Consider the following 24,775-nt stretch of genomic DNA (forward strand, 5'->3'; position numbering starts at 1 on the left):
ATATGATAGGGTTTCCTGGGTGGTTCAGTCAGTTAAGCATCCAATTCTTGGTTTTGACGCAGGTCATGATCTCAGGATGGTGAGACAGAGCCCCACATCAAACCCCACATGGAGCTGTGCATCAAGCTCTGCACTGGGCATGGAGCCTGGTTGGAATTCTCTTTCTCCCTCTCCCTCGACCTCTCCCCTCAGTCCACCCAAAAGAAAAATGTGACAAACCTGTCCTCCTGTACCAGATGCCTGGTACTAACCTCTTCTTAAGACAAATCTTTGAAGATCTGGAAGTTGTGTTATATCTTACTTATAGCAAGTTGCTGATTGAAACCCAAACATTACAAAGATCCAACACCCCAGTTCTCCACCTCTAAGAAGGAGAGGTCTCTCCTTTTTACTCTAATTAACCTTCTCAAGAAAAAACAACTTGTTCTTACAGGGTTTTTTTCACTGACCAAAATCTTTTGTAAACTTTATCTCATTACTTCAAGCCAAACATGTGAAATAAGCCAGAGGTTGCAAACTAATGGCCTTAGGGCCACATGTGGTCCACGATCTATTTCATTTGGCTCAAAATGTTTTCAAGTATTTTAATTAGGTACTGTGATTTAGAAACTAAAGGAGTTTTCATTAAAATTTTAGATATCTAGGTTCTCCTGAAAAGTTGGAAGTCTTGATGAAGGGACCTAGTATTCCACGTTGGAACTAGATGGAGCTATAAAGCCCCTGGCCCCTTTAGATAGGATATGTGCCAGGCCACATTTTGTTACCATCTTGGCTCTAAGGACATTTGAGTGTGCAGCTCTTCTGAGTTTAAATGTCTCTCCTAAGATGACCCATACTGAGAACTCAATTCGAGGCTTGTTTCCCCTCTACTGTTCAAATCTATAGACTAGCCTTGGCTTTCTAGCCATGTCATTGGACTTTAACCCCTGTCTAGATCCCTGCAGCAAGCTCTGCTCCAAGATCATTGTCTAGAAGCTGGCCCAAGCTGTCCTATGTAGCCACAGATAGAATTACTTAGTGGTCACTGGGAGCCACTGTGATTCCATTAGGAGGCAATCATCTGGGATTCAACCAGCCTCCTCCCAAGTACTTGAAGAAAATTCTAGTTAAGGATTTTTTTCTCTCAAGTGGCATCAAACCTCTGACTCCTTTCTACAAAGCCCCAGGGCTCTAAATGTCAACTGTCTGGTTGGTGGTAAGTATCCAGGACTCAGTGACCCTCCTCACTCTCTAGTAAGTTCTAATCAGAGGTCCCAGACCACCTTCTCATTAATTAGAGCAATGGAGCAAAGAAGGTGTGAGCAAAACTCTGATACCCCAGACCCCAGTGGAAACCTCGACCTCCACTGGCCATTAACCTGAGGGCAGACAATCCAGGCATGCCTCCTGTCTGTCCACCCTGGGCCACTGGCCCTATGCCAGAACTTCTAGGAGCTCTCCTCTCACATACCAGATTCTTCCTTCTAGTATTGAAGCACAGTACAGTCCTTTTTATTTTTTAAGATTTTATTTATTCATGAGAGACAGAGAGAGAGGCAGAGGGAAAAGTAGGCTCTTCACAGGGAGCCCAGTGTAGGACTCCATCCCAGAACCCCAGGATCACGTACTGAGCCAAAGACAGACTCTCAACTGCTGAGCCACCCGGGCATCCCTACAGTCTTCTTTATGGTCCCTGCTCATAATAAATGTCCCACCTTCTTCCACCTGTCATCCATGGCCTACAGTCCCGCTCATTTACTCAAAGCTTTGGAACTTGGGTTTACAGTTTCCCTCACCATCCCAGTTTATCCCACCATGCATTCTCCTTCCACCAATCTCAAAGGTGCCTGAGCTAGATCCTGTTAACAATCCACACCCTGCAACAAATGGTCCATATCCGTACCTCCTCCCACCTTCTCACTAGTCTCTGAGACATAATTCTTTCTGTCCAAGAAGAATCCTCCCAACCTCCTTCACAGACTTACACTTTCTTGTCTGACATTATCAATTTATGTCATGCACACACTATTGTTATTTTTCTACGTCCACCCTTTTATACTGTATAAACTCAGATTTGTCCCAATTTCAAAATTCCTGCTTTATCTATGTCCTTGTCCAAATGGCCAGAGGTCTCAAAAGAATTGTCTGTATTCACTGTCTCTACTTCTTTCCCTTTTGTTCTATCTACTGCTAGCTGGATCCCACCCTCACTACTGACAATTCTCTCATCAAAACCAGCAAAAACTTCCTAACTGCCTAATTGTATTTCTTCTCTTGACTTTCTGGATGGAACCTTTTCCTCTTTTCTCTTTTTCACTCCTGTTTATTTGACTAATTCTGTAACTGTCACCTGCCATGCCTTCCATTGGTTCCTCTAGGACTGGTGTTTTGAGGATACTCCACTCCCAGATTGCTGTCTTGACCAATGGTCAGTCCTCTATAGTCTACATTGCTTCTAAAAGTGAGTTTGTAACTTCTAGGGACTTGTCTGCTGTGGCCAAGTGGCTCTGCACTGACTAGAAATCTAAACTCCTTGCATAGCATTGATGGCCTTCCAAGACAGTGCTCTTTTCTGCCTTTCCATCTTCTCTCCCTGAGCAGCAAGCTCCATCCCTGAGTTCCAGTCCTAATACTGAGCCCCTGATTTTCTCCCTTCCTTTACTTTCTCTCTTCATTCCAAATGCCTGCTCCATTAAAATAAAAATTGTGATTAATAAAAAGGCCCCAATGGGCCTGGAAGTTTGCATTTCTTACATGCTCTGAGGTGATGCTGGTGGGGCTGTTCCAGACCTCACTTTGAGAAGACTAGAACTTCTTGTTCTAAAAGTGATTTACCTAAGTCAGTCACAGAAGGACAAATAATCCCCTATAATTCCACAGTTATGATTCCATCTTTATGAGGTATCAAAGAATCAGATCTATAAAAGCAAGGAGTACAATGGTGGCTACCAGGGGCAAGGGGAGGGGGAAACAGAGTTGCTAGTCAGTGGGTATAGTTTCAGTTGTGCCAAGTGATTAAGTTCTAGCCACTGGCAGGAAAACAGTGTCTATAGTTAACCACGTTATACAACACACTTAAAATCCAATAGAAGGTACATTTCATGTTAAGTGTTCTTACCACACACATGTAAAATGAAAAAGAAACTAGGGCAGCCCTGGTGGCTCAGCAGTTTAGCGCCACCTTCAGCCCAGGGCATGATGCTGGAGACCAGGGATCAAGTCCCATGTTGGGCTCCCTGCATGCAGCCTGCTCCTCCCTCTGCTGTGTCTCTGCCTCTGTCTCTCTGTGTCTCTCATGAATAAATAAATAAATAATCTTTAAAAAAAAAAGAAAAATAAACTAAACTAATTTACCTTTTATTTAAGGTGTCTAAACTCTTGGCCTAGTAGCGTCTGCTATTCAAATGATTTCAATAAAATGTATCTGTGTGAGAAATTTGGCAAGAGGTGGGGGGCGGGGATGGAGATGGATAGTCACAAAATGGGGTAGAGTAACACAACAGCAGGTTAACTTGATGTCTAGTCACATACCTTAATTTCTTTTATTATAAGAAAGACTATACATACCAGAGAATATTTATAAACCACAAAGAAGAAAATAAAAGTTCCCATAATCTCACTGCTCAGTATAATTCAGTGATTTATTCATTCAACTATGCATTGATCGTCTACCAGTGGCAGGCACTGAGGAGACAGAGATACACTGCAAAGGAGATATAGTCCATGACTTGACAAGGGCTATCATCTAGATGGAGGAGTAGCAAACTCTGACCCATGGGCCAAATCCAGCCTGCTATTTTGATGAATCTACTCACTAAAACACAGCTGTGCCCATTTATTTATGTATCTTCTGTGGTTAGCTTTACTCTTTAGTAGCATGAAGGAGTAGTTCTTACCATTGAGTAGTTGCAACAGAATCACATGATCAAAAACCCTAAAATATTTTGTCTTTTATAGAAACAAATTTTCCAACTCCTGCTCTAGGGAAAATTGATAACATAGTTTTCTATGCTAAGGGCCTTTTGCAGAATATTCTTAGCTATTTGATGATTTTGAACCCTTTCAAAGTTCTTTTTTCTTTTAATTTGAGAGAGAGAGCATACATTAGCAGAGAGGCAGAAGGAGGGAATCTCAAGCAGACCCCCTGCTGAGCACAGAGCCTAGCTGGGGGCCCAGTCTCACAACCTGGAAATCCTGACCTGAGCCAAAGTCAAAAGTCAGAGACTCAACTGAGCCACCCAGGCACTGCCCACAGTTCTTTTCCTGATTGTTGCCTTTATAAAAAATACATTTTTTTTGTATTTGTATTTACTTTGTGGTTACTGAATTTCTTGATTGATTTAATTATAATCATTTATCTGTTGATTAATTTTGATACTATTATAGTTATTTCATATAAAAACAATTTTTTCCTTTCTAGTCTCTACCTCTTTAATTTTTTATGTATTGAACTGGCTAGGATCACCAATATATGTTAAATAGAAATGCTGATAAGCAGTATCCTGTCTCTTTCCTAATCACAAGGGGAGAGTTTAAAACAAACTTTTATGGAAGTACCATTACATTCAAAGGATACATTGTTTTTGGACTTTCTCTACTTTTCTGAGTTTTCATGTTTTATAACTTGACCTTTGTACTTAATATATAAGCATTGTCATTAAATATTATATAATTAAATATTCCTCTATAACATCTTAATACCTATATGGCATTCCATCATAGGCTTAGACCTTTATTTAACCAATCTCCTGGTGTCTTAGATCCATATACATAAGGAAGAGCTTGGGCAAAGGATGGAGGAAGTTTGGACTTCTGGAATAAGGTGCTGGAAGAACTCTGAGGTGACGAAGAACTAGGGAGACATGCAGAGACCCAGAGCTGAATTTTATCCTGAAAGCAATGGAGAAGCAGCTGAAAAATATGATTCAATTTGCATTTTTAATAAGTTCTCTAGCTGACTCCTTTAAAGATTTGAGAAAGGAAGCGAGCAAGCTAGCAAGAGTATAAGTGGGAGGATCGGCAGAGGGAGAGGGAGAAGCAGACTCCTCATTGAGCAGGGAGCCCAACTTGGGACTCATCCCAAAAGCCCAGGATTATGACCTGGGCCAAAGGCAGAGCTTAACCGACTGAGTCACCCAGGCACCCCCACCCCTGCTGACTCCTTTTAAGTCTTCAGCTCTCCCTAAAAGTTCACCTGATGACTCCCAACTGATGATCGGATTAACCTGTCAGCCAAGATGTTACCAGTCCTCTGGCCACAACCCCACCAGGTCAGTCTCGACATAATGGCACAGCCCAATATGACACACTTTAAATCACTGAAGAACATATAGAAATTTATTGAAAGCTTTTCAGGGATGAAGGAGGGGTTTACACAATATATGGCAGCAAAAACTTATAAATATATTTGAATATTCCCTGCAAAGGGTTTACACAATATATGACAACAAAACTTATAAATATATTTGAATATTCCCCGCAAAAGTCCTACCACATATATTAGTGGCCCAAATACTTTTATGAAGACTCTAGCTTTCTCCTTACCACCTCTTCCCTTGGCCCCACCCTAGTGCTCTTCTCTGCATCTCTTGATCTTTTTTCTGTACTATTAATCTGATCATCTAGTAATTCAGTCTTTGTTGACATTTTGGATGTTTGTTCAGGTGGGGAATAAGGGAACAGGAAAGTACAAGGAAGAGAGGACAAAAATATGCAGGGGAAGATAGTAATGGCTTTTGGTTTGCTCTCAGCAATTAATGCTGGAGTCACCACTCATTTTTAGAGTTATAACACGTTATATCCCTCAATTTTACAACTTCTGGTATTTTCACAAATAAAATATTTTAAAGTAAAAAAAAATCTCCCCTCTCCCTCATAGAAGTCATTCTTGGTATCTTAAAGAAACCCAAGTGAGACTACACTTAAGATTTATAAGCATGAGCTTGAGTGCCTTTGTCCACTGCTCCTCTGTGTTCAAGTATGTTCTGATGGAATAGAACTCACCAGTGCTTCCAGAGTCCTCCATTAGGCCATTCTTCACATGAATCCTGCAGGGTAGGCAAAGACCCCACTTTCCTTTCTCAGCCTCTTCCTTAAACTGTTGCATGCAGTCCAAAAAAGCCATCATTGCCTGGTCAAACTTGAGGTCCAAGCAAGTGCTCTGCCTCATGATGCAGAACAATGGCAGCTCAACAGGGTCATTTGTTAAAGACTTCAAATAGGACCGGTTTCCACAGGGAATGAGTTGATACCTCCGAAACTCCAGCCCAATCTTGTTGGATAGGGCAAGGAGCAACAAAGCTGTCTGTCCCCAAGCCATGTTAATCTCCTTCCAGCTCACAGGGACAGTGGGGAGGCAGCCCAATCTGAAGCTATTGATGATGCCCACAGGGCCATCATACCTGATCTCAAAGGTGGCACTGAAGACACTGGTCTTCTTCAGCCTGCCCCACTGGATTTGGGCATGTCTCAGCTGCCTTTCCATGCTCTTCAGCTCATCCTGCAGTTCCAGTTGCTGCCATTTCAAGTTACTGTAGTCCTTCCAGTACTGCTTGTCCTGTTGTTCCAGCATCTCAGTCTCTGCCTGGGCTGCCTCAAGATCCTCTGCAACTCTTTCTTGTTTATTCTCCACCTCCTTCAGCTCTTGGACCAGCCTTGCCTCCTCCAGCTCCAGGCCCTCCAGTTCCTCCTGCAGTGTCTTCATCTCCTCCTCACATATTCTCCCCCTCCAATATTTGTAGTGCTCGTTCTCAGAGTCTACAATAATGAGTTGAGTATCCAGCACCTCTAAAAGTTTGTCAGTACAGTCTTCACATAGGGGGTGATCCACATATTTTTCACCAGTGAGGATGTCAAAAATGTCCCTGGTAGTGTTCTGGATGTTACTGAGTGTTCTTGCAGAGTCAAACTTCCCAAGCAAGATGAAGTTCTTAGGACTGTCCCCGAATATCTTGCCATCTCCAGGGAGGGTAGAGCAGGAGGCATCTGGCAGCTTTTCAGTATCTATCTCCACCTTGGAGGTAGGGCCACGTACCAGGGTTTCTCTTGGCTCCTGCTGAGCTGATGTGAATGTGGAAGCTGCAGGTCTTTGGGTGGTCTCAAGGCCCAAGGTCCCCGTGGACTGGCTCAGCCTCATGGGCTGCCTGCAGCCCTGGCAGATGAAGCGGATAGAAGACATGGTGAAGGCTTCAGCTCTTACTCTGATTCCACGTTTCCTCTGGCCCCCACTTACTTATCCATTTATATCTTTTTTAAGCTTCTTTAAAGTAGTGATTCTTTTAAAATGCGTATTTCATCTTGTCACTCTTCTCCTTAAAACCTTACATTGATACCCTCCTTAGATACCTTTAGGCCTCCTTTAGCTCCTTTTAGACAAATGATTCTTTCTAAAAGGAAAATCTGATCATCTCACTTTGTCCTTTAACATTTCCAAGATGTATCTTAAGAGTAATCTTTATAAACTAAGCTTTCATCATGGTACTTCCCTCCTTAAAATGGTATTACACTCTTATCTTACCTTAAAATTAAATCCCATCATCTTAACCTGACACCAAGGCCTCTGCTCATGTTCCCACCTATTTCTCTCCCAATTTCCTGCTGCCTTCACCCATGGGCTTCTCTATGGTCCCTTGAGTGATGGATGGAAATCATCTATTATACAAAGTATGCCTTTCTTACCCTGATACTTCTCCCCAAAGTATTGGGGAATAGAAGAATAAGTTTGGAATTGCTTTTGATGTCATAGTTAATCCTGAGTCCTGATTCATCCTTGGGAGTAGAATGGCAAAGTATATTCATTGCTAAAGGCTAAATCTCATTTTAAGTACCCATCCACCAAATGTCCACCAAAACCAAACAAATCAAAGCCACACCTAGCTTTGAGCTTGAACCAGCCTAGACAGATGATGCTCCAAATAAACTAAGGAACACAGTGGCAGAGTACAGACTGTTTCAGACTCTGGTTTATCTAACTGAGTGATGGCCTTCAGGATAATCCAGAATCCAACTGTGGAGCCTTCCTTTAGTGAAGGAATGAGTGGAAGTGAGTGTCACTTTTAGTTGGGAAGGAAATCTCTTATTTCTGGAGATCTTCCTTCCAATTCTTACCTCTTCATCCCAAGGTCTCCTTTGGGAAGATTAGGGGGAGCCCAAGAGTGAGGATTCTATGGGTTAGAGGGTATAAGGGACTGGGGTTTTATGCACTACTGTATTGCCAGCACTTAGATGAATTACCTTATCCCTCTTCCCTTTCCAACCTTTGCTCCTTTTTTGGGGCCTTTTCACACACCTCCAGGGAAGATTTGTCTGTTCCTTCTATCTCCAATTCCTCTCCTTCCATTCTCTCTTAAACTCACCATGATTCAATTTTAATCTCAGCAATCTATAGAAAGTCCTCATATCAAGGTCACAGATGTTACCTATGTTGTTAAATTTAATTTTGGTGGAATAGGAAGAAAGGTCTTTAGCCAAAAGAGAGTATGAGGAAGAGATGTGAGAGTCACCTAGGTGAGCAGGAGAGTGAATGGAGGAGAGAAGTGGTATGATTGCTCTTCACTTGTAAAAGTACACATGGGACTTGCTGTAATGATTAAGTGTACATTTTTGTCCAGCCACTCACCTCCATGGGTTTGTCAAGCAAGCAAGACTAAGCCAGGGAGGCAGGAGAGAAGATGCCAGCAGGGAAGTAGTTAAGAAGGTTGACTGCAATATATACTGGGAAAGAACGGGGATGGGAGGGAGACACAGGGAAAAGGTGGAAGAGTTGATGTACTTCTGTTCTGGGAGGTTGAGGGGGTGTTGGAGTCAGGATATTAGGAGACCAAATGAGTAAATACAGGAGGTAGCCAGAGGGTGTGCATAAAATGGATACAACAGAGGACTTACTCCCTGCAGTCCATAATCATCTTTCATCTCCCCATCCTGAAACAAATGACCTTTGTTTGGCTCCTCCAGGCATATGGCACAGTATTCTGGAGCCAGAGGGACTTAGATTCTAATCTTGATTATTTAACAGATTATTTAGCCCCTTTGATGCTCAGATTCTTCATTTGAAAATGAATGAAACAGAAGCCATCATAAGAGGATTGTTTGATGAGTAACCAAGATGATGTTTGGAACCTCAAACAGCATTAGTTTCCTCTGACTCCCAGTCTCCAATATGGCTGGTGCCTGGCTTTCTCCTCCTTGTGCACCTTAAACTTCTCAAAAGAGAAGTTCACTACTTCTCACTGTTTCCAGTCCTCATCAAACCTCTTTCAACCTCTGCAGTCTGGCATCTGTCTCCATAATTAATGGGATAAAATGGTTCTTGCTAAGGTCAGCTATTAATTAAGTAGCACACCCCAAAGCATCTTTTCTGTTCTCTTCTGAATTGGTGCTCATTCTTTAACATTTGAGGTGATTAGGATACCTGGGTGGCTCAGCAGTTGAGCATCTGCCTTTGGCTCAGTGCATGATCCCGGGTCCAGGGATCGAGTCCCACATCGGGCTCCCCGTGAGGAACCTGCTTCTCCCTCTATGTCTCTGCTTGTCTCTGTGTATCCTTCATGAATACATAAATAAATCTTAAAAAAAAAAAAATTCAAGGCTTTGTATACCCATGTTCATAGAAGACTCATTCATCATAGCCAAAAGGTAAAAGAAAACTGCATGCCCATCAATGAATAAATGGAATGGATAAACAAAATGTGGTATATATATATATATATATACACATATATATATGCACACACACACAGTAGATATACAGTAGAGTATTATTCAGTCTTAAAAAGGAAAGAAATTCTGACTCATGCAACAATCTGGACATTTGAGGCTGTTATGCTAAGTGAAATAACCCAATCACAAAAAGACAAATATTCATGATTCCACTTAAATGAAGTACCTAGAGTAGCTAGTGTGGAGGCCGAGAAAAATTAAGGCCATCCCACCTAAAGTTTAGCATTAGCACAAGTACAGCCATCTTAGGCCCCTGTGAATAAGAGCTGAACTTTACAGAAAAAACTGCAGAATGTCCTCAATGTCCTCGGCAGGTAATCCCATATCAGAAAGACAACAGAGCTCAGAATTGCCCTCAGCAGAGAATCCCATATCAGAAAGACAACAGAGCCCACGCCCATGGTAGAAAATCCCCTAGACCAGCCTAATTCTTCCATCCCTTCTGGAAATCCCCTAGACCAGCCTATAAAAAACTCAGCTGTAATCCACTTCGGGGTCCAAGTCCCTGCTCCACTGTGTCGGGTATACTTGGACCCAGGCTCGAGCTTGCTAATAACCCTCGTGTGTTTGCATCCATGTCGGCTCCTTGGTGGTTTCTCGGATTCGCAATCTTGGGCACAACAGCTAGATACAATTTATAGAGAAAGAAAGTAGAACAGTGGTTGCCAGGGGTTGGGGGAAGAAAGGTCCTCTATAAATCATTGTGATATTGTGATTTACACACACACACACATATATTTGTCTTCTAAATTCATGCCACAAAACTCCTAACCCGTGGAATTTCCTAGGCAAAGAGAGGGATCAAGGTGTCTTTTGTTATGTTAATGAAGCAACTATCCGAAAGCTAAAGTTGAGGGCTGATTATCAGGAGAACCAGCCATGTGATTGGAGGGTTGGAACTTTTAGCTCCACCCCCTGACCTCCAGGAGGGGAGTGAGGCTGGAGATTAAATCAATGACCAATGGCAGGTAATTTAATCAACTGTGTTTATGTAATGAAGTCTCCATGAAAACCTAAAAAAGGAGTTGGCTCAGAGAAGTTCTGGGTTGGTGAACATGTGGCAATGTGGGGAGAGTGGTAATCCTGGAGAGGGCATGGAAGCTCAACAACCTTCCCACATGCCTTGCTCTATGCATCGCTTTCATCTGACTCATTCCTAAATTATATCCTTTTATAACAAATTGGCAATCTAGTAAGTAAATGTTTTCCTGAGATCTGTTAGCTGCTCTGGCAAATGAATCAAATCTGAGGAGGGGTCCAAGGAATTATTTGGTCACAAGCCCAGGTGATAACCTGGACTTGAAGTAATTGGCATCTGAAATGGGGAATTTCCCAGTTGGTGTCAGAATTGCTTCGTGTGAGGAAAAAAAACACTGGAATTGGGAGCAGAATGCTAGTTGGTGTTAGAGTATTCAGGTGATAGTGTTTAATGGGTGCAGAGTCTTAGTTTGGAAAGATGAAAAATTCTGGAAATGATGATGGTGGTGATGTTTGCATATGTGGGGAGGAAAAACTATTCTACCCTTCAAATTCTTCTGGCAGGCCTAAGAATTAAATTGACATGACAGATTAACTGGAGAAGATAACATTTAATTTCATAAGTAAGGAAAATCAACAAAAACATTAAATTCCAAACACAGGTAAAAATGAGGTATATATGTTGTCCTGAACTAAGGAGAAGGAATTGGGGTCTGGGATTTCCAAGGGAAAGAAAGCAATATGCAGGAAGATGAAAAGGGGTAAATGTTTGGTAAACAAATGTTTGCTGGGCTTTTCAGAAACAGAGAAATTTTTAACAAATAGATTGCTAAAATTCATCCTCCCTGTCTACTATTCCTCATTCATATTATACTGCAGTTGTCTATGGTGATCGCTCCCATCCTGGAGCAGGTACTCCAAATAAATTTTTTTAGAAATTTGGGAGAAGGTTGAAATTTCTTAAGACTTTTGGTCCTTGGGCAGTCCCGGTGGTGCAGCGGTTTAGCGCCACCTGCAGCCCAGGGTGTGATCCTGGAGACCCAGGATCGAGTCCCACATCAGGCTCCCTGCATGGAGCCTGCTTCTCCCTCTGCCTGTGTCTCTGCATCTCTCTCTGAATGAATAAATAAATAAATCTTAAAAAAAAAAAAAAAGACTTTTGATCCTTGATGGTTTTCATTTCAAGAGAATCTGCATGCTGAAGTGACACTTCCAGGGTGATTCATTCTGAACTCCACACAATGTAAGTGTACTTAATACCAATGCACACTTAAAAATTGTAAAGATGGTATTTTATCAACATTAAAATATAATGAAAGAAATTAAAGGGCCTTTCTAAAGTGACTCTCTCTCTGCAGTGTCCTTGGGGTAATAAGATAGCTATTAGGAACTTTCCTAGAGATTTAAAATGTCCTGGGACTCTCAGATGGGCTCAAAGTACAAGATCCATCATAAACTAGAAAAAATAGAGCTCAAAAATGCTAAGCAAATATGCCTCTGTTTGCTATGATTAAAATGAAAAAAAAAAAAATCTGTTATGTGTCTCTTACCACTGTTTAAAAACCTCAACGTTGCATTGGCTTATGGGCCTCAGAACCTCCACAGACTTTGGCTGTGGCCTCACAGTGGCCAGTGTGGGAACGCCAGGTGTTTTACGACTGCAGAGGGCCAGGCCCAGATGTTACTGCAGGCCCAGACGTGACTCACTCAGGATGGGAAGGCAATGCTCATAGTTACAGAAGAGCCCAGATTTCTGGTTCACATAAGAAACTTTTAAAGGGAATTTTAAGCTTTATTTCATTTTGCTTTGCTTTGCTTCCTTGCAAGGAAGACTTCAGGGAAGTTAATCATGACAAGCCAAAATGGGAATATTTTTTTTTTCAAGACTCAGACCATCAAAAGAGCCAAGATACTGGCTTTCTTTCCCAGGTCAGATGCTGATTTAGAAGTCATCTCCACTCATAGTCTGCTTAGTTAAATTCTGTGAAACTGGGATCCCTGGGTGGTGCAGCGGTCTGCCTTCAGCTCAGGTCATGATCCTGGAGACCCGGGATCGAGTCCCACATCGGGCTCCCTGCATGGAGCCTGCTTCTCCCTCTGCCTGTGTCTCTGCCTCTCTCTCTCTCTCTCTCTCTCTCTCTCATGAATAAATAAATAAAATCTTAAAAAGAAAAAAACTCAAAACTCTGTGAAACGGGTGCAATGCTAGCAATTAAACATTGCTCACAATAGTTGGTTGTGGGCAAAGACATCTGCACTATGCCCCCTCAGTGTTCTGCACAGTGTGTAGTATCAAGTAAGTGTTCAGTAAACCATTGCTAGATTCTGCATGCATTACTAATGCATTGAAGTGCTCAGTCTGAGAGACTGGTGCTCCCACCTCCTGCCACTCCCCACTATTTCTATCTAAAGCCATGCCAGAAAAATAAAATATAATATAGATTTAAAAATCTATAATGAAATATAAATATAAAAAATCTAAAATAAAATATAGATTTATGCAGAGCTAACTTGTTCATATAAAATAAATATTCTCTATTTGCAAAAAGATTCACAGAATTCCTACAAATAGATTGCTGGCTAATGTGCATTACTGAACATTAACACTTTATAATCAATATTAAAATGTTGGGAGTCAATGCCAGTTGAAGGGCAGAATGTTCCAAGTCAATCTACCCGTGAAGATTGATCTCTTTCACCTGTGCATTGGTACATGCATCCATTGGTCTCAGCAGATGTCACTTGACATATTTACCCCTCCACTAGACTATATGCCTCTTGAGAATATTGTTGAAATCCATCTTGTATCTTTAACATTCATTCATCCATTCTGTTCCTTCTTTTCTTTTTTCTTTTTTTTTTATATTGCTATGGAAGGGCTTCCAGATACCATGACTCTAACTCAAATAATCCTGTACAGGGGACAGCTCATTCTAAAATATACTGGTAATTTTTTTTTTTCAAAGAACCGCATGCTAATCATAATGATTTGATAATTGATCTAAAAATCTAGGAGTATCCATTTATTGCACATACTGGATTGCTATCCTTTGTCACAGGAGTGTCTTTAGAAATTGCTGCTGATGATATATCATTGCCACACAAGAAAACTGTGAGGATCACCCACTCCCCAAGTCCATGACTATATGAACATGGAAAGCACGATCATCAATATTTGGGCTCAGGCATTAATTCTCATCATCCTCATAATCATTAGCAAGGAGAGGAAGGTCCTCAGAAAGCAGTTGAAGTCTTGATGCCTTAAACCAGTCCCTTCAAGATCATGAATGCTCACAGGCAGGACTGTATTTTATATGTAAGGACAAACTAGCAGGAGACAAACTGCTGCCTGCCCCTGGATAATACCCACTGCTTTTGATGTTCTCATTGATGCCACAGGCCCCATTTCATATATTTTTCCACAGTCTAAGACTAAATTAATATAACTGCCCACTTATAGCCTTTTCTAGGATTTAGGACATTTGGTGGCCTAAAGATTTCTTCTACTCTGTTATGGTTCAGTGGAAGATCTCTGGCCCAAGATTCAGGAGGCTTGATTTCTGATCATAATTAACTATAGACAGTTTTTCTCTGTACTTCAGTTTTCTTATTTGTAAAATAAGGGATGTGGAGCAAGTGATATTCAAAGTCCTTACAACATCACTTATTATAAATTTCCCATCTCTTGTTAGGCTAGGTTGCCAACTAGTTCTTGTCCCTACCCCATACTCCCTCCTAACCTCCACAATAATATCACTGAAAAATAATTTGAGAACTAGAATGTATTAAATGCATAAGCTTATACCCAAAGATAGCCAGGTGATATAACCATATGACTATGGACTACGTTTTCACTTATTTTGGTAGTTTGGGCTCAGTGGTTATGTTTGAGACGCTTTTTCAAGGACAAAGAAGTTGGTTATTGTTGTCATATTCTTGTCTACACACTCACAATGGGCCTAGGAATCACAGCTCAGAATGGATTGGAATGGTGGGAAATTGTGTGGACCTAGGGCCTGTGGAAATCACAGAAAAGGAAGGAAGAGGGGGCCACCACCAGCTGTCAGGGCACAAGTTAAGTGTCATGGCACTTGGAAGAGTGAGGTGAGGGTCTGGAAAAGACAAGGAAATAGAGACTCATGGGATGCTCAGGGTACTAAGACTGGGATGGAGGCCAACGTTGTTGGGGCCAGTGTGATCACTGGCCAGCTGGCTTGACATTCAAAGTTGGGCTGGCAACAATACTGGTTCATCATCCTCACCATTGGTTCACTGAATCCTGCACTTCTGGTTCACTTCTTACCTGACATGTTCCTGGCTTAGTGTGGCAATTGTATTATTGTCAAGCAAATATTCATCCTCCTCTCCTCTAGTGGGAATTATTTTGGACCATGGACTTTGGGCTGAAGTGACAGCATGCTAGTTCCAACACCAAAAGTCTCCTAGCCCTCTGGTGCTCCTGTCTTCCACAATGAGAATAGCATATCCTATGGAGGATCTCTCTTTCTGCTTCCATCCCCAGGTAAGAAGGCATCTGGAGCACAGCCCAGCCAACCTGCAAAACTCCAAGTAAGAAATACATGCTTGGGTTATAAAACCATTGAAACTTGGGATTTATTATCACAACAATGTGAATCTTTCTGAAACAAGCAACAGGATCTCAGGTGAGTATCAGAATCCCTCAGGTGGCTGGGCTTTGGGCCTAGGCATATTTGACATCAAACCCAAAACCATGCTCTATATTAAAACATGACTGACTCTGGTCTTTGATGAGTAAAGCAATAGCTGACTTAGGATGAAAAAATGACCTTAGAGAAAATGCTAACTGAATATTCCCTCAGTAGCCCTGGTATAAGAGCCCCATATCCTCCCAGGAGTGGACATCCTGATGGGAGCTCTGCATCGGCAATGCAGCCTTAGAGGCTATAAGGATGCAAATGGCTGGCCCTTCTCTCCTTCTCCCCACCTGTGTACATACACAGTATAGTTAGAAAGAGACACAGACCAGCATCCTGGAGAAAATATGATCAGGCTGCTCCAGTACCTTCAGGGAGAGTGGAAACAATGTGATCCCATCTGACAAAAGCCTTGGCTCCTCTCCTCTCGTGAGTCACCCTTGCAGGTGTTTGCAACCCTTGGGATGAAAAATGATGCTCTGGAATAAAGAAGCATTGCAGGGTTTACTAATCCCTTACCACTGGAAAGTAGGAAAGGGAAAAATATGGAACATGGAATGGAAAGCCAGTTTGGAAATCAGCTGGGGGAGGACAGCATGTCTTCACAGAGTCATCTGGAAAAGGTAGTTGCAATATATTTTTCAAAGATCCTGAGTATTTTTTTGTTTTCCAAATATACTGCATTCAGGGTCAGACTGGCCCTGAAGGCAGTTCAACATGGCCCTCTGGCCCAGGAAGAAACTCCTCTGACAGTGTTCAACCTCCTCCTGCCCTGTCACTCTAGTGTCTGGGAATTTACCCAGTCTTACCCCTCATCAACGTTGGAAGACCATTCTCGGTTAGGCAGTACTGGGAGTTTTCTTCTCTCTAGAACATGCTGAACCCTCCTCCTGAGTCTGTGCCCTCATCTTCCCAGCTGGCTCTGCAAGCCCAGAAGGCTGATGATCATATCTTGGGCCTTTGGCTTTACCTCCCCAAGAAGGCCTTTCTGTGCAGTGGGTCTCCCCAGACACCCTCCCTAAGAGCACCTTTACCAAACTTAATGCCATCTACAGTGACTTGTGGTTCAGCTGTTGATCATGTCTCTCCATCACAATGGGAGCACTGTCAAGTAAGCAACTGCCAAGCTTGCTCATCCCTGAGGCTCTGGTGCCTGGCACCTCACAAGCTCACTGTGTGAATGACTGATTGCACCTTTGTATCATCTCTGAAAGCCAACTATCATTTTGCTATTAACTGCTGAGTTCTGTCCCAATTCTTCTTTTTTTTTTTTTTTAATTTTTATTTATTTATGATAGTCACACAGAGAGAGAGAGAGAGAGGCAGAGACACAGGCAGAGGGAGAAGCAGGCTCCATGCACTGGGAGCCCGACATGGGATTCGATCTCGGGTCTCCGGGATCGCGCCCTGGGCCAAAGGCAGGTGCCAAACTGCTGCGCCACCCAGGGATCCCCCAATTCTTCTTTAAAAATGCTGCTTGGGGGATCCCTGGGTGGCGCAGCGGTTTGGCGCCTGCCTTTGGCCCAGGGCGCGATCCTGGAGACCCGGGATCGAATCCTACATTGGGCTCCCGGTGCATGGAGCCTGCTTCTCCCTCTGCCTGTATCTCTGCCTCTCTCTCTCTCTCTCTCTCTCTGTGTGTGTGACTATCATAAATAAAAAAAATTAAAAAAAAAAAAATGCTGCTTGGGGTGCCTGGGTGGCTCAGTCAGCTAAGCATCCAACTCCTGATTTTGGTTCAGGTCATGATCCTGATCAGAGGGTCATGAGATCAAGCCCCACATTTGATGCTCAGCACCTGGAGTCTGCTTGAGATTCTCTCTCTGTGCACCCACCCCCCCGGCTCTTTTTCTTTCAAATAAACAAAAATAAATAAAATCTTTTAAAAAATATTGCTTAATTTTATCACATAAGTAATACATGAAAATTTATCAGTACAGAGAATTCAGGTCCTTCTGAGAAAAGGTGAAACAGAGCAAGTCCACCTTTCCTTCTTCTCTCCCTCTAGACCCTCTCCCTTCCCCAGGTAAACTCCGCAAGTTTTTGTTCTCTTTTGTCTAACTGCGATATTGTAATTTATAATAAATATATATTTGATATATATATATATAATATTTTTTTTCACAGAGCTTTATGCTTTTTATTTTATTTTATAGCCTTTCAACTCCCATGTGAAGTAGAACAGATATGTTACAGAGAAGTGACTCACCTACATCTAACAGACATTAAACAGTCTGGGCATAAAGCACCTAAAGCTAAGAGCCCCAAGCCTAGTCACTCTGAGGCCTTCATTTTACTTTTTAAAAGAACATTAAGTTCTTCAAATCAGGGACACCGCACCAGGAACCATCTTCATCATCATCATTATAATCCCAACGAGGTGTGGCTTGCTAACTCACACAGCTTCCAGCAGGTTCTGAGCTTCCTCATCATATGCTTCTTTGCACACCCCCTTCCTGGTACAGACTTCCTAAAAACTTCTGAGTTTTCTAAGGTGAATGATCAAGGTGTCTTTTGTTATGCTAATAAGGTGACTTTTGGACCTTGCCTGAGGATGGGACCTGATTGCCTACGATTAGAGGGTTGGACTTTTCAGTCCCACCCCCAAGACCTTCAGGCTGGGGAGAAAGGCTGGAGTTCAATCACCAATGGCCAGTGATTTCTTCAATCATGCGTATTGAGGCCTTCATAAATCCCAAAAGGACAAGGTTGGAAAAGCTTCCAGGTTGGTGAACACATGGAGATTCAGGGTGAGTGATGTGCCCAGAGAGAACATGGAAACTCTATACTCCTTGCTCATACCTTGTACTATGCAACTCTTCCATCTGGCTATTCCTGACTTCTATCCTTTTATAACAAACCAGTGATCTAGTACGTGAAATGTTGCTCTGAATTCTGTGAGCCACTCTAGCAAACTAATCAAACCCAAATGGGTCTTAAGAACCTTTGATCTGTAGCAAGTCAGAAGCCCAGGTGTCAACCTAGATTGTGATTTGGGAGCGGGAGGTTGGGGGTAGCCTTGTAGGACTGAGCCTTTAACATGGGATCTGATGCTATCTCCAGGTGGACAGTGTCAGAATTGAGCTGAATTGTAGGGCACCTGGCTGGTGTTGGAGAATTGCCTGTTGGTGTGGGAAATCCCTTCTGACACCAAGCTGGTATTAGGTACCAAGCCTTCTCTAAACTTTTCCTTTCTATAATTCACATATCTGTGACATAGAGGCATCCTTTCATGTAAATGAGTTTTAATTTTCTTTAACAATGACTAGAATATACCCATTATGGTGTCTGCCTCTATAGGATGGCGGCCCCCAAATGAGGGGTGACAATCAGGTGGAAGCCAGTGGCAGAGGAGAACAAAGGCAGAACAAAGGAGATAGATGTTTATTAAACAGACTGCATGGGAGCTGCAGGCAGTCAACAGAAGAGAGGCTGTCTACAACCCGGCAGTGGGTAGGTGCTGTATTTAAATTGGGAAGGTGAGAAGGTATGGGGATGTAAGGAATGCTCAGCTTCCCTTTGCTATAACTGTGCCTGGTTGTAAGTAGGGCCTTTGGATATTTTGAGGTGAGTCAACTGCTGGGCCTGTCTGTACTTAACCAGTTGGTCCCTGTGGGCCCTTCTGCCTTGATCAACTTTCGTTGCTCAAGCCTGTTGACTAAACATGGTCTCTCTACCCATGTCCTATACAGCACTTGCTCCAAATGACCCAGAATTCATTCCACCAGTTTCCCCTGGATGAAAGACCAACAAATGATAATGAAACATTCTGGCCTTTGTAATCTTTGATCTTTTGTAATTAGTGCTTTCTTTCCTCTAAAAGTGGGATTTGGGGAGGCTGGCTCATTCCCTCACCAGTGGACCATATAAGTTCATTTGGACTACCAGGAGATAAGGTAGTTTTACCCTATAAACAGTTATTTTGTCATTTTCTTTTATTAGAAACTTGATAATTCAGAAACTTTGCATAGCATTTAATCCTTATTATAAGAGAAATTAATATTAAATAAAAATTGACCTTCCTGCCTCTGTAGTTTCTGTCATGCATAAATATGTTGACCAGCAGTTACGGACATAATGGGATCTCAGTGTGTCTGGCCAGAATGATAGGCCAAGGTACATTGTGACACCCAAAGAGGCCCAGAGATTGTAGAAGTCATTTCTGATGTCTTCCTAAATCTGACTTCTCTTTCATTCATTTATGACACACAGAGATCACGGAGTGTTGTGCACTCACTACCTCTGCTGTAGCATTTTTACTGTTGGACTTGTGAATTCCAGCACAGTCTTAGGACAGAATGCCAGGAAATGTGCTTTGGAGCTTTTTTTCCCCTTCCACTGCCATCTCTTGAGATGTCTTTTGATTTAACAACACTTTGGAAAGCGTATTTATCAGATAGTTCTATTTTTTACTTTAGTGATGTCCTAGCCAGCACCAATCTTATGTCCCTTCCTACGTATTCTCTGGTGAGATTCCTTTTACAGGCGTTAGTGAAAATACGCAATTTTTCCTTGGGAGCCCTGTTCAAGTACAGGATTAATTTTTTTTAGTCACCTTGTCTTCTGTGGATGCTTTCATCCCAGTGCCTGGCACATAGCAGGGCTTTCCATTAAATAATAGTTGAATGAATGAAATGCTAAACCTGAGCATTCAGATTTTCTAACTGCATGATGGTGTGTTATTCTACTTCTTCTAGTGGTTGTTTTATTTAAAAACTATTTCCTTCTCCTTTCTAGTCATAGTTATATGAACTTGGCCCCTCTCAAAAAATCATGAAAGGTACAATTTTTCTTTCTGATTTAAAAAAAATTTTTTTAAACTATTTTTATTTGATAAACATTAATTGTAACTTTTAAGTTAAGACCTCATGTTTCATGTTCTTGTCAAAAGGACCTCACCTGGCATTGCCACATAATTGCGTGACTTTTCTCAATTGAATTACAATATGATTTTTTAGGTATTATGCTCTTTTTACTTTCATATATTTTTGTATGTATGTATGTATGTATGTGTTCGTGTATATACGTGTATATATGTTCTAGGGTAATTGTCTGGCAAAAGAGTTCGTTAAAGGCTATGAATTTCTTTTGGAATATTCCATGTTAATGGCCTGCCGTGAAAGATTTGATCAAGTTATAACCATCAACAGTACATGGTACCCTGTAAACACATATAAAAGTTAAAAGATTACTATCAGAACATATAAAAAATTTCCACAAATCAATTAGAAAAATAACCAACCCAATAGAAAAAATAGGACAAAGACTAGTGATTTTCCACTCTGGCTGCACAGTAGAATCATGGAAGACTTGAAAAAATACAAATGCCCAGATCTGATTTAATTGGTTTGGTCTGAGACCCTAAAATCCGCATTTTCTTAAGCTCCCTGGGAGTTCTAGAGTGTATTTGGGGTTGAGAAACACACTGGTAGAAGATATATTTGCCTCCGGTCTTGAAATATCAGTAAATTCACATAAGGGAAAAAGAGGAATGAAGTATTTTGGGTGGGCATGGGAAGACATGACCAGGAATCATATAAATAAGTGAGCAGAAGTGAGAACTACTCAGCAGAGGCAGGGAATCTTGTAAAATTTTAGAATCGGAAGGAACCATCAAGACAACCTAATCTCTGCTCACTTCTCTTTCACTGCTACGCTTACTACTGCTGCCACTACAAAAGTTGTTAAAAGTATGTGTGGGTTGAAGGGCAGAATGCATCACCAAATATGTCTCTTTGGTAGGAGAATTATTTGGAGAAACTAGACACAAGAGTAGCTCTGAAAAGGGAGTTAAAGTTACCCTTTTGTAAGGGAAATTTATGTTAGAAAGAGGGCCTCTGCCAGGAAAAGAACAATTACCAGAGATAACTTTTTCACCTGAGAGACTTATCTGCTTTACAGGGCAACCTTTGTTTTTCAAAGTCTTCCTCTCACCTCCCCAAGAATTGCCTTACCTCACATTGAACCCTTTCCTTAGCTTGAGATTGTACAAGCCTCAATCACCTGGCCACCTTTTGAGTCTTATATCTTTATGTGGCTCCTGTACACACACACGTGCTCTTAAAAATGAGGCAATAGGCCAAAATGGAGTTGCTCATGCTAAGCACCACATCACGAAACTGAGACTTAATCAAAGTTTCTGCTCTCCAAGAAATGCAATCTTAAAAACCAATCAAACGAGAATCGCCTGCACAGCACTTTTTGGGTTATCCGCCTGATATACCCTGCCTTCCCCTAAAAGAACGTAACTTTGTGATTACCAGCCTGCCCTTTGCCTATATGACTTCCTTGTTCCCTCTTCTTTCTGCCTATAAAATCTTTCACTTCGGACAACTCCTTGGAACTCCCTTCTATCTGCTAGACTGGATGCTGCCCTATTCAAATCAATTTTTGCTCAAATAAACTCTTAAAATTTGTAATATGTCTCAGTTTATCTTTTAACAGTTAGTAATTAATTTTTTCCTCCTGTTAATTTGTCCTTTTTACAGTGGCATCTCAACCAAAAACAATGAAAAGTAGAAGAAAAATTATTCTCATATCTTTATGCTATATAATGTATTTACCATTTAAGTAACTTATTATATGTAAATATTATACACACACACACACACACACACAGAAATTTGTTACCTAAAATTTACTGAGAACTTTTATTTTAGTTATCTTGAGTTCCATAATTCTATGAGGTAATGAAAATCATTAGCCTTATTCTATAGTTGAGAAACTGAAGCAACCTTTGACAGCTGTTGGTACTGAGATGCCAGTACACAAAAGTGGGAGAGAAGAAAGGTCATTTGAGGGATTTCCACTTCAAGTAAGGGTTGGGGTATAGTTTATTCAGATCAGCACTCCCACTGAGAAGATGTTGGAAGATGTCTGAAAACTTGTTAAAGCACAGAAGGATTGAAATATCTTGAGGAACGACCCGGTTAAAATCTAGAAGGCAGGTGAGCTCCCTGTGGGTATCTGCTGATCTGGATGGAATAGCTGTTACACCGGCCTGTTGGGAGAGGCTAACAGAGGTGAAAGTCCAAGGTGCCCTACAGAGAGAAAGACCACATGTGTCTCCCTCACAACCAGAGTGAACCCAGAGTCAGCCATTCCCCATTTACCATCTTTCTACAGTCTTCTTGTGGAGAGATGGAAGAGTCACAGATGAAAAATTGTCTCTGAGAAATGTTTATTTATTTATTTATTTATAAAAGCAGGACCCCCCCCCCTTTTTTTTAAGTTTTATTTATTTGAGAGAGAGAGTACATGGAAGAGCACAAGTGGTGAAGAGGGAGAAGCAGGCTCCCTGCTGAGCAGGAAGCCCAATGCAGGGGCTTGATCTCAGGACCCTAAGATCATGACCTGATCCCAAGGCAGCTGCTCAACTGACTGAGCCACCCAGGCACCTCCTTTCTGAAAGTATATAAAGCTAATGCCTATCCTTCCTAGGAATGGTATCCTATTTATATAATTAGAATCGAACAGTGAATTTAAAGTGGTTGCAGTGGTTGTAGATTAGAAATTCCCCAGGAATTCAGCAAATACAATTGCAATGTTCAACAGAGGAAAGAGACAATTCTACTGGAGATGCAACAACTGCTCCAGGGTTATTAGAAATGAATCATCAAAGAAAACTAAGTTCATTTTGAATGAGAATCAGCTAAAAGAGCACAGGATATAAACTGACCTCCAATGGCTTTGAAAATTGAATTTATAAGACAAATTATTCTAAAGGATGATTATAATATTTTAAAATATAAGACATTCAAAAATATTTTGAGAAACAAAATTATAAATCGAATCACAGCAAATCTGGAAAAGAAACTAAAAAAAAAATTCTACAAAGGAAAAAATTCAGTAACTGAAATGTAAAATTCAAAAGTTGCAGATTTAGAAAATAGGTCACAAAGTATTGTCTACAACACCACACAAATAGCAAGATGGAAAATATGGTAGCACGTTAAAGAGACATGAATGATAGAATAAGATGGTCTAATATAACATTAAATCAAAGTCTCAATTAGAGAGGAGAGAGAATTTAAATTAATAAAGAATTAATGGCAGTGAATTCTCTAGAACTGATGAAAGACTCCAGTCACATATTCAAGTTAAATAAAATTTTTAAAAGCCATATCTAGCACATATGCTGCAGAAAGTAGAAGGTAATGGGAATACCTCAAAAGCAGTAAAAAGAGAGAGAGAAAAAAAAAAGATTCTCTTCCAAGGAGCAGCAGTGAAATTGGAAGCTGACTTCTCTGTTGCAACAGAGAGAATAAGGCCATCAGTAGGCTGGGGAAAAGCTGCCAACCTAGAACCTTTGTTGAATGAAATGTCTGTCAAACACATGAGCAAAATAAGGGCATTTTAGAAGTAAACAGGAGAATTCTTTACCTGTAGATTCTCATCTGATGAGAATTCCAAAGGATGTGGTAAATATGTAAGAAGATCTATATAGATGTTGACTTCATCAAGCAGAAAAATGTCATGAAGTTTTTTAAAAAACACTTAAAAAACCTAAAAGACATAAATGGAGAAATAACTTGGAGTGATAAATGGAGTTAAAGTATTCTAAATTTTTTATTATTGAGGGTGAGGTAAATAAATCAAACTTAGACATTAATAAATTATTAAAGCACATTGTAATTTCTTGATCACCACAAGAAAGAACAAAAATACATAAAATCTGTTCAAACAAAACAAAACAAAACAAAATTCAACCAAGTAAATTTGAAGAAATTGGCTTTATTAAATGATTCCAGATTTGAGAAGCATCTCAACTGGTAAGTAGAGAGGTGCCCCAAGGAGTTGTACAAAATAGGTTTTTATAAGGTGGGGCAAAGAAGTTATTGGCAAAAGAAAAGAAAAGGTTGCCCCAAGCAAGATCATTTTCTTTTGAGGGAAAGGGTAGGGATCTTATCATGCAGATAATTTATCTTCCTTTGAGGGATAGACAGGGCCCAGTGACAGATTACCTTATTGGTGCTCATCAAAAAATTCCTGACTGACCAGTTAGGGCCCTTTTCTGGGGGAGAAACCACAATTAGATTGGGTATTAGTTCCCAATTTGAGAACTTGGTATAAGTGACACCGTTTTGGGCCTGAGGTTTCCTTCCTTTCTTTCTTTCTTCTTTCTTTCTTTCTTTTTTTTTAAATACCTCTAAATTAGTAAAGTGGGGAAAAGTAGATTAATAAAATATAATAGATGCCAAGTAAAGAACAGAGGCCAGGGGGAAAAAAAAAACAGAAAAACAAATAAAAAGTATAGCTTTTATGGTACAATAAAACCCAAATGTGTCATATTTTTACACTAAATGTAAATGGATTGTAACTCAAGGAAAATTTAAAATTTATTATCCAGTATAAAGAGATAACATTTAAAGCATACATGAAGACTGAGAATAAAAAGGTAGAAAAATATATACCATGCAAATACT

General features: G+C 40.9%; 1 protein-coding gene across 17 annotated transcripts in view; it reads right to left on the reverse strand.

Annotated features, from left to right (window-relative positions):
• BECN2 (beclin 2) overlaps positions 1-16,392 on the reverse strand; it is a 156,975-nt gene extending 140,583 nt beyond the window's left edge. For 7 of the 17 annotated variants that reach the window (XR_013381816.1, XR_013381817.1, XR_013381820.1 and 4 more), the window contains exons 1-3: positions 16,160-16,392; positions 15,719-15,829; positions 14,978-15,237 (exon numbers count right to left, since the gene is read on the reverse strand). Coding sequence is in view for 7 of the 17 variants with exons in the window: in XM_077901470.1 (XP_077757596.1) it covers positions 5,861-7,114 (1,254 nt within the window). In the remaining 10 variants the exon portion in view is untranslated. Of the gene's footprint in view, positions 1-4,642; positions 4,870-4,897; positions 7,130-14,977; positions 15,238-15,718; positions 15,830-16,159 lie in introns of those variants that run through there. The other 10 variants (XR_013381811.1, XR_013381812.1, XM_077901474.1 and 7 more) reach the window with 8 other exon arrangements.
• Positions 16,393-24,775: the final 8,383 nt, after the last annotated feature.

This window comes from Canis aureus, chromosome 6, assembly GCF_053574225.1.
Source record: "Canis aureus isolate CA01 chromosome 6, VMU_Caureus_v.1.0, whole genome shotgun sequence".
Lineage (NCBI taxonomy): Eukaryota > Metazoa > Chordata > Mammalia > Carnivora > Canidae > Canis > Canis aureus.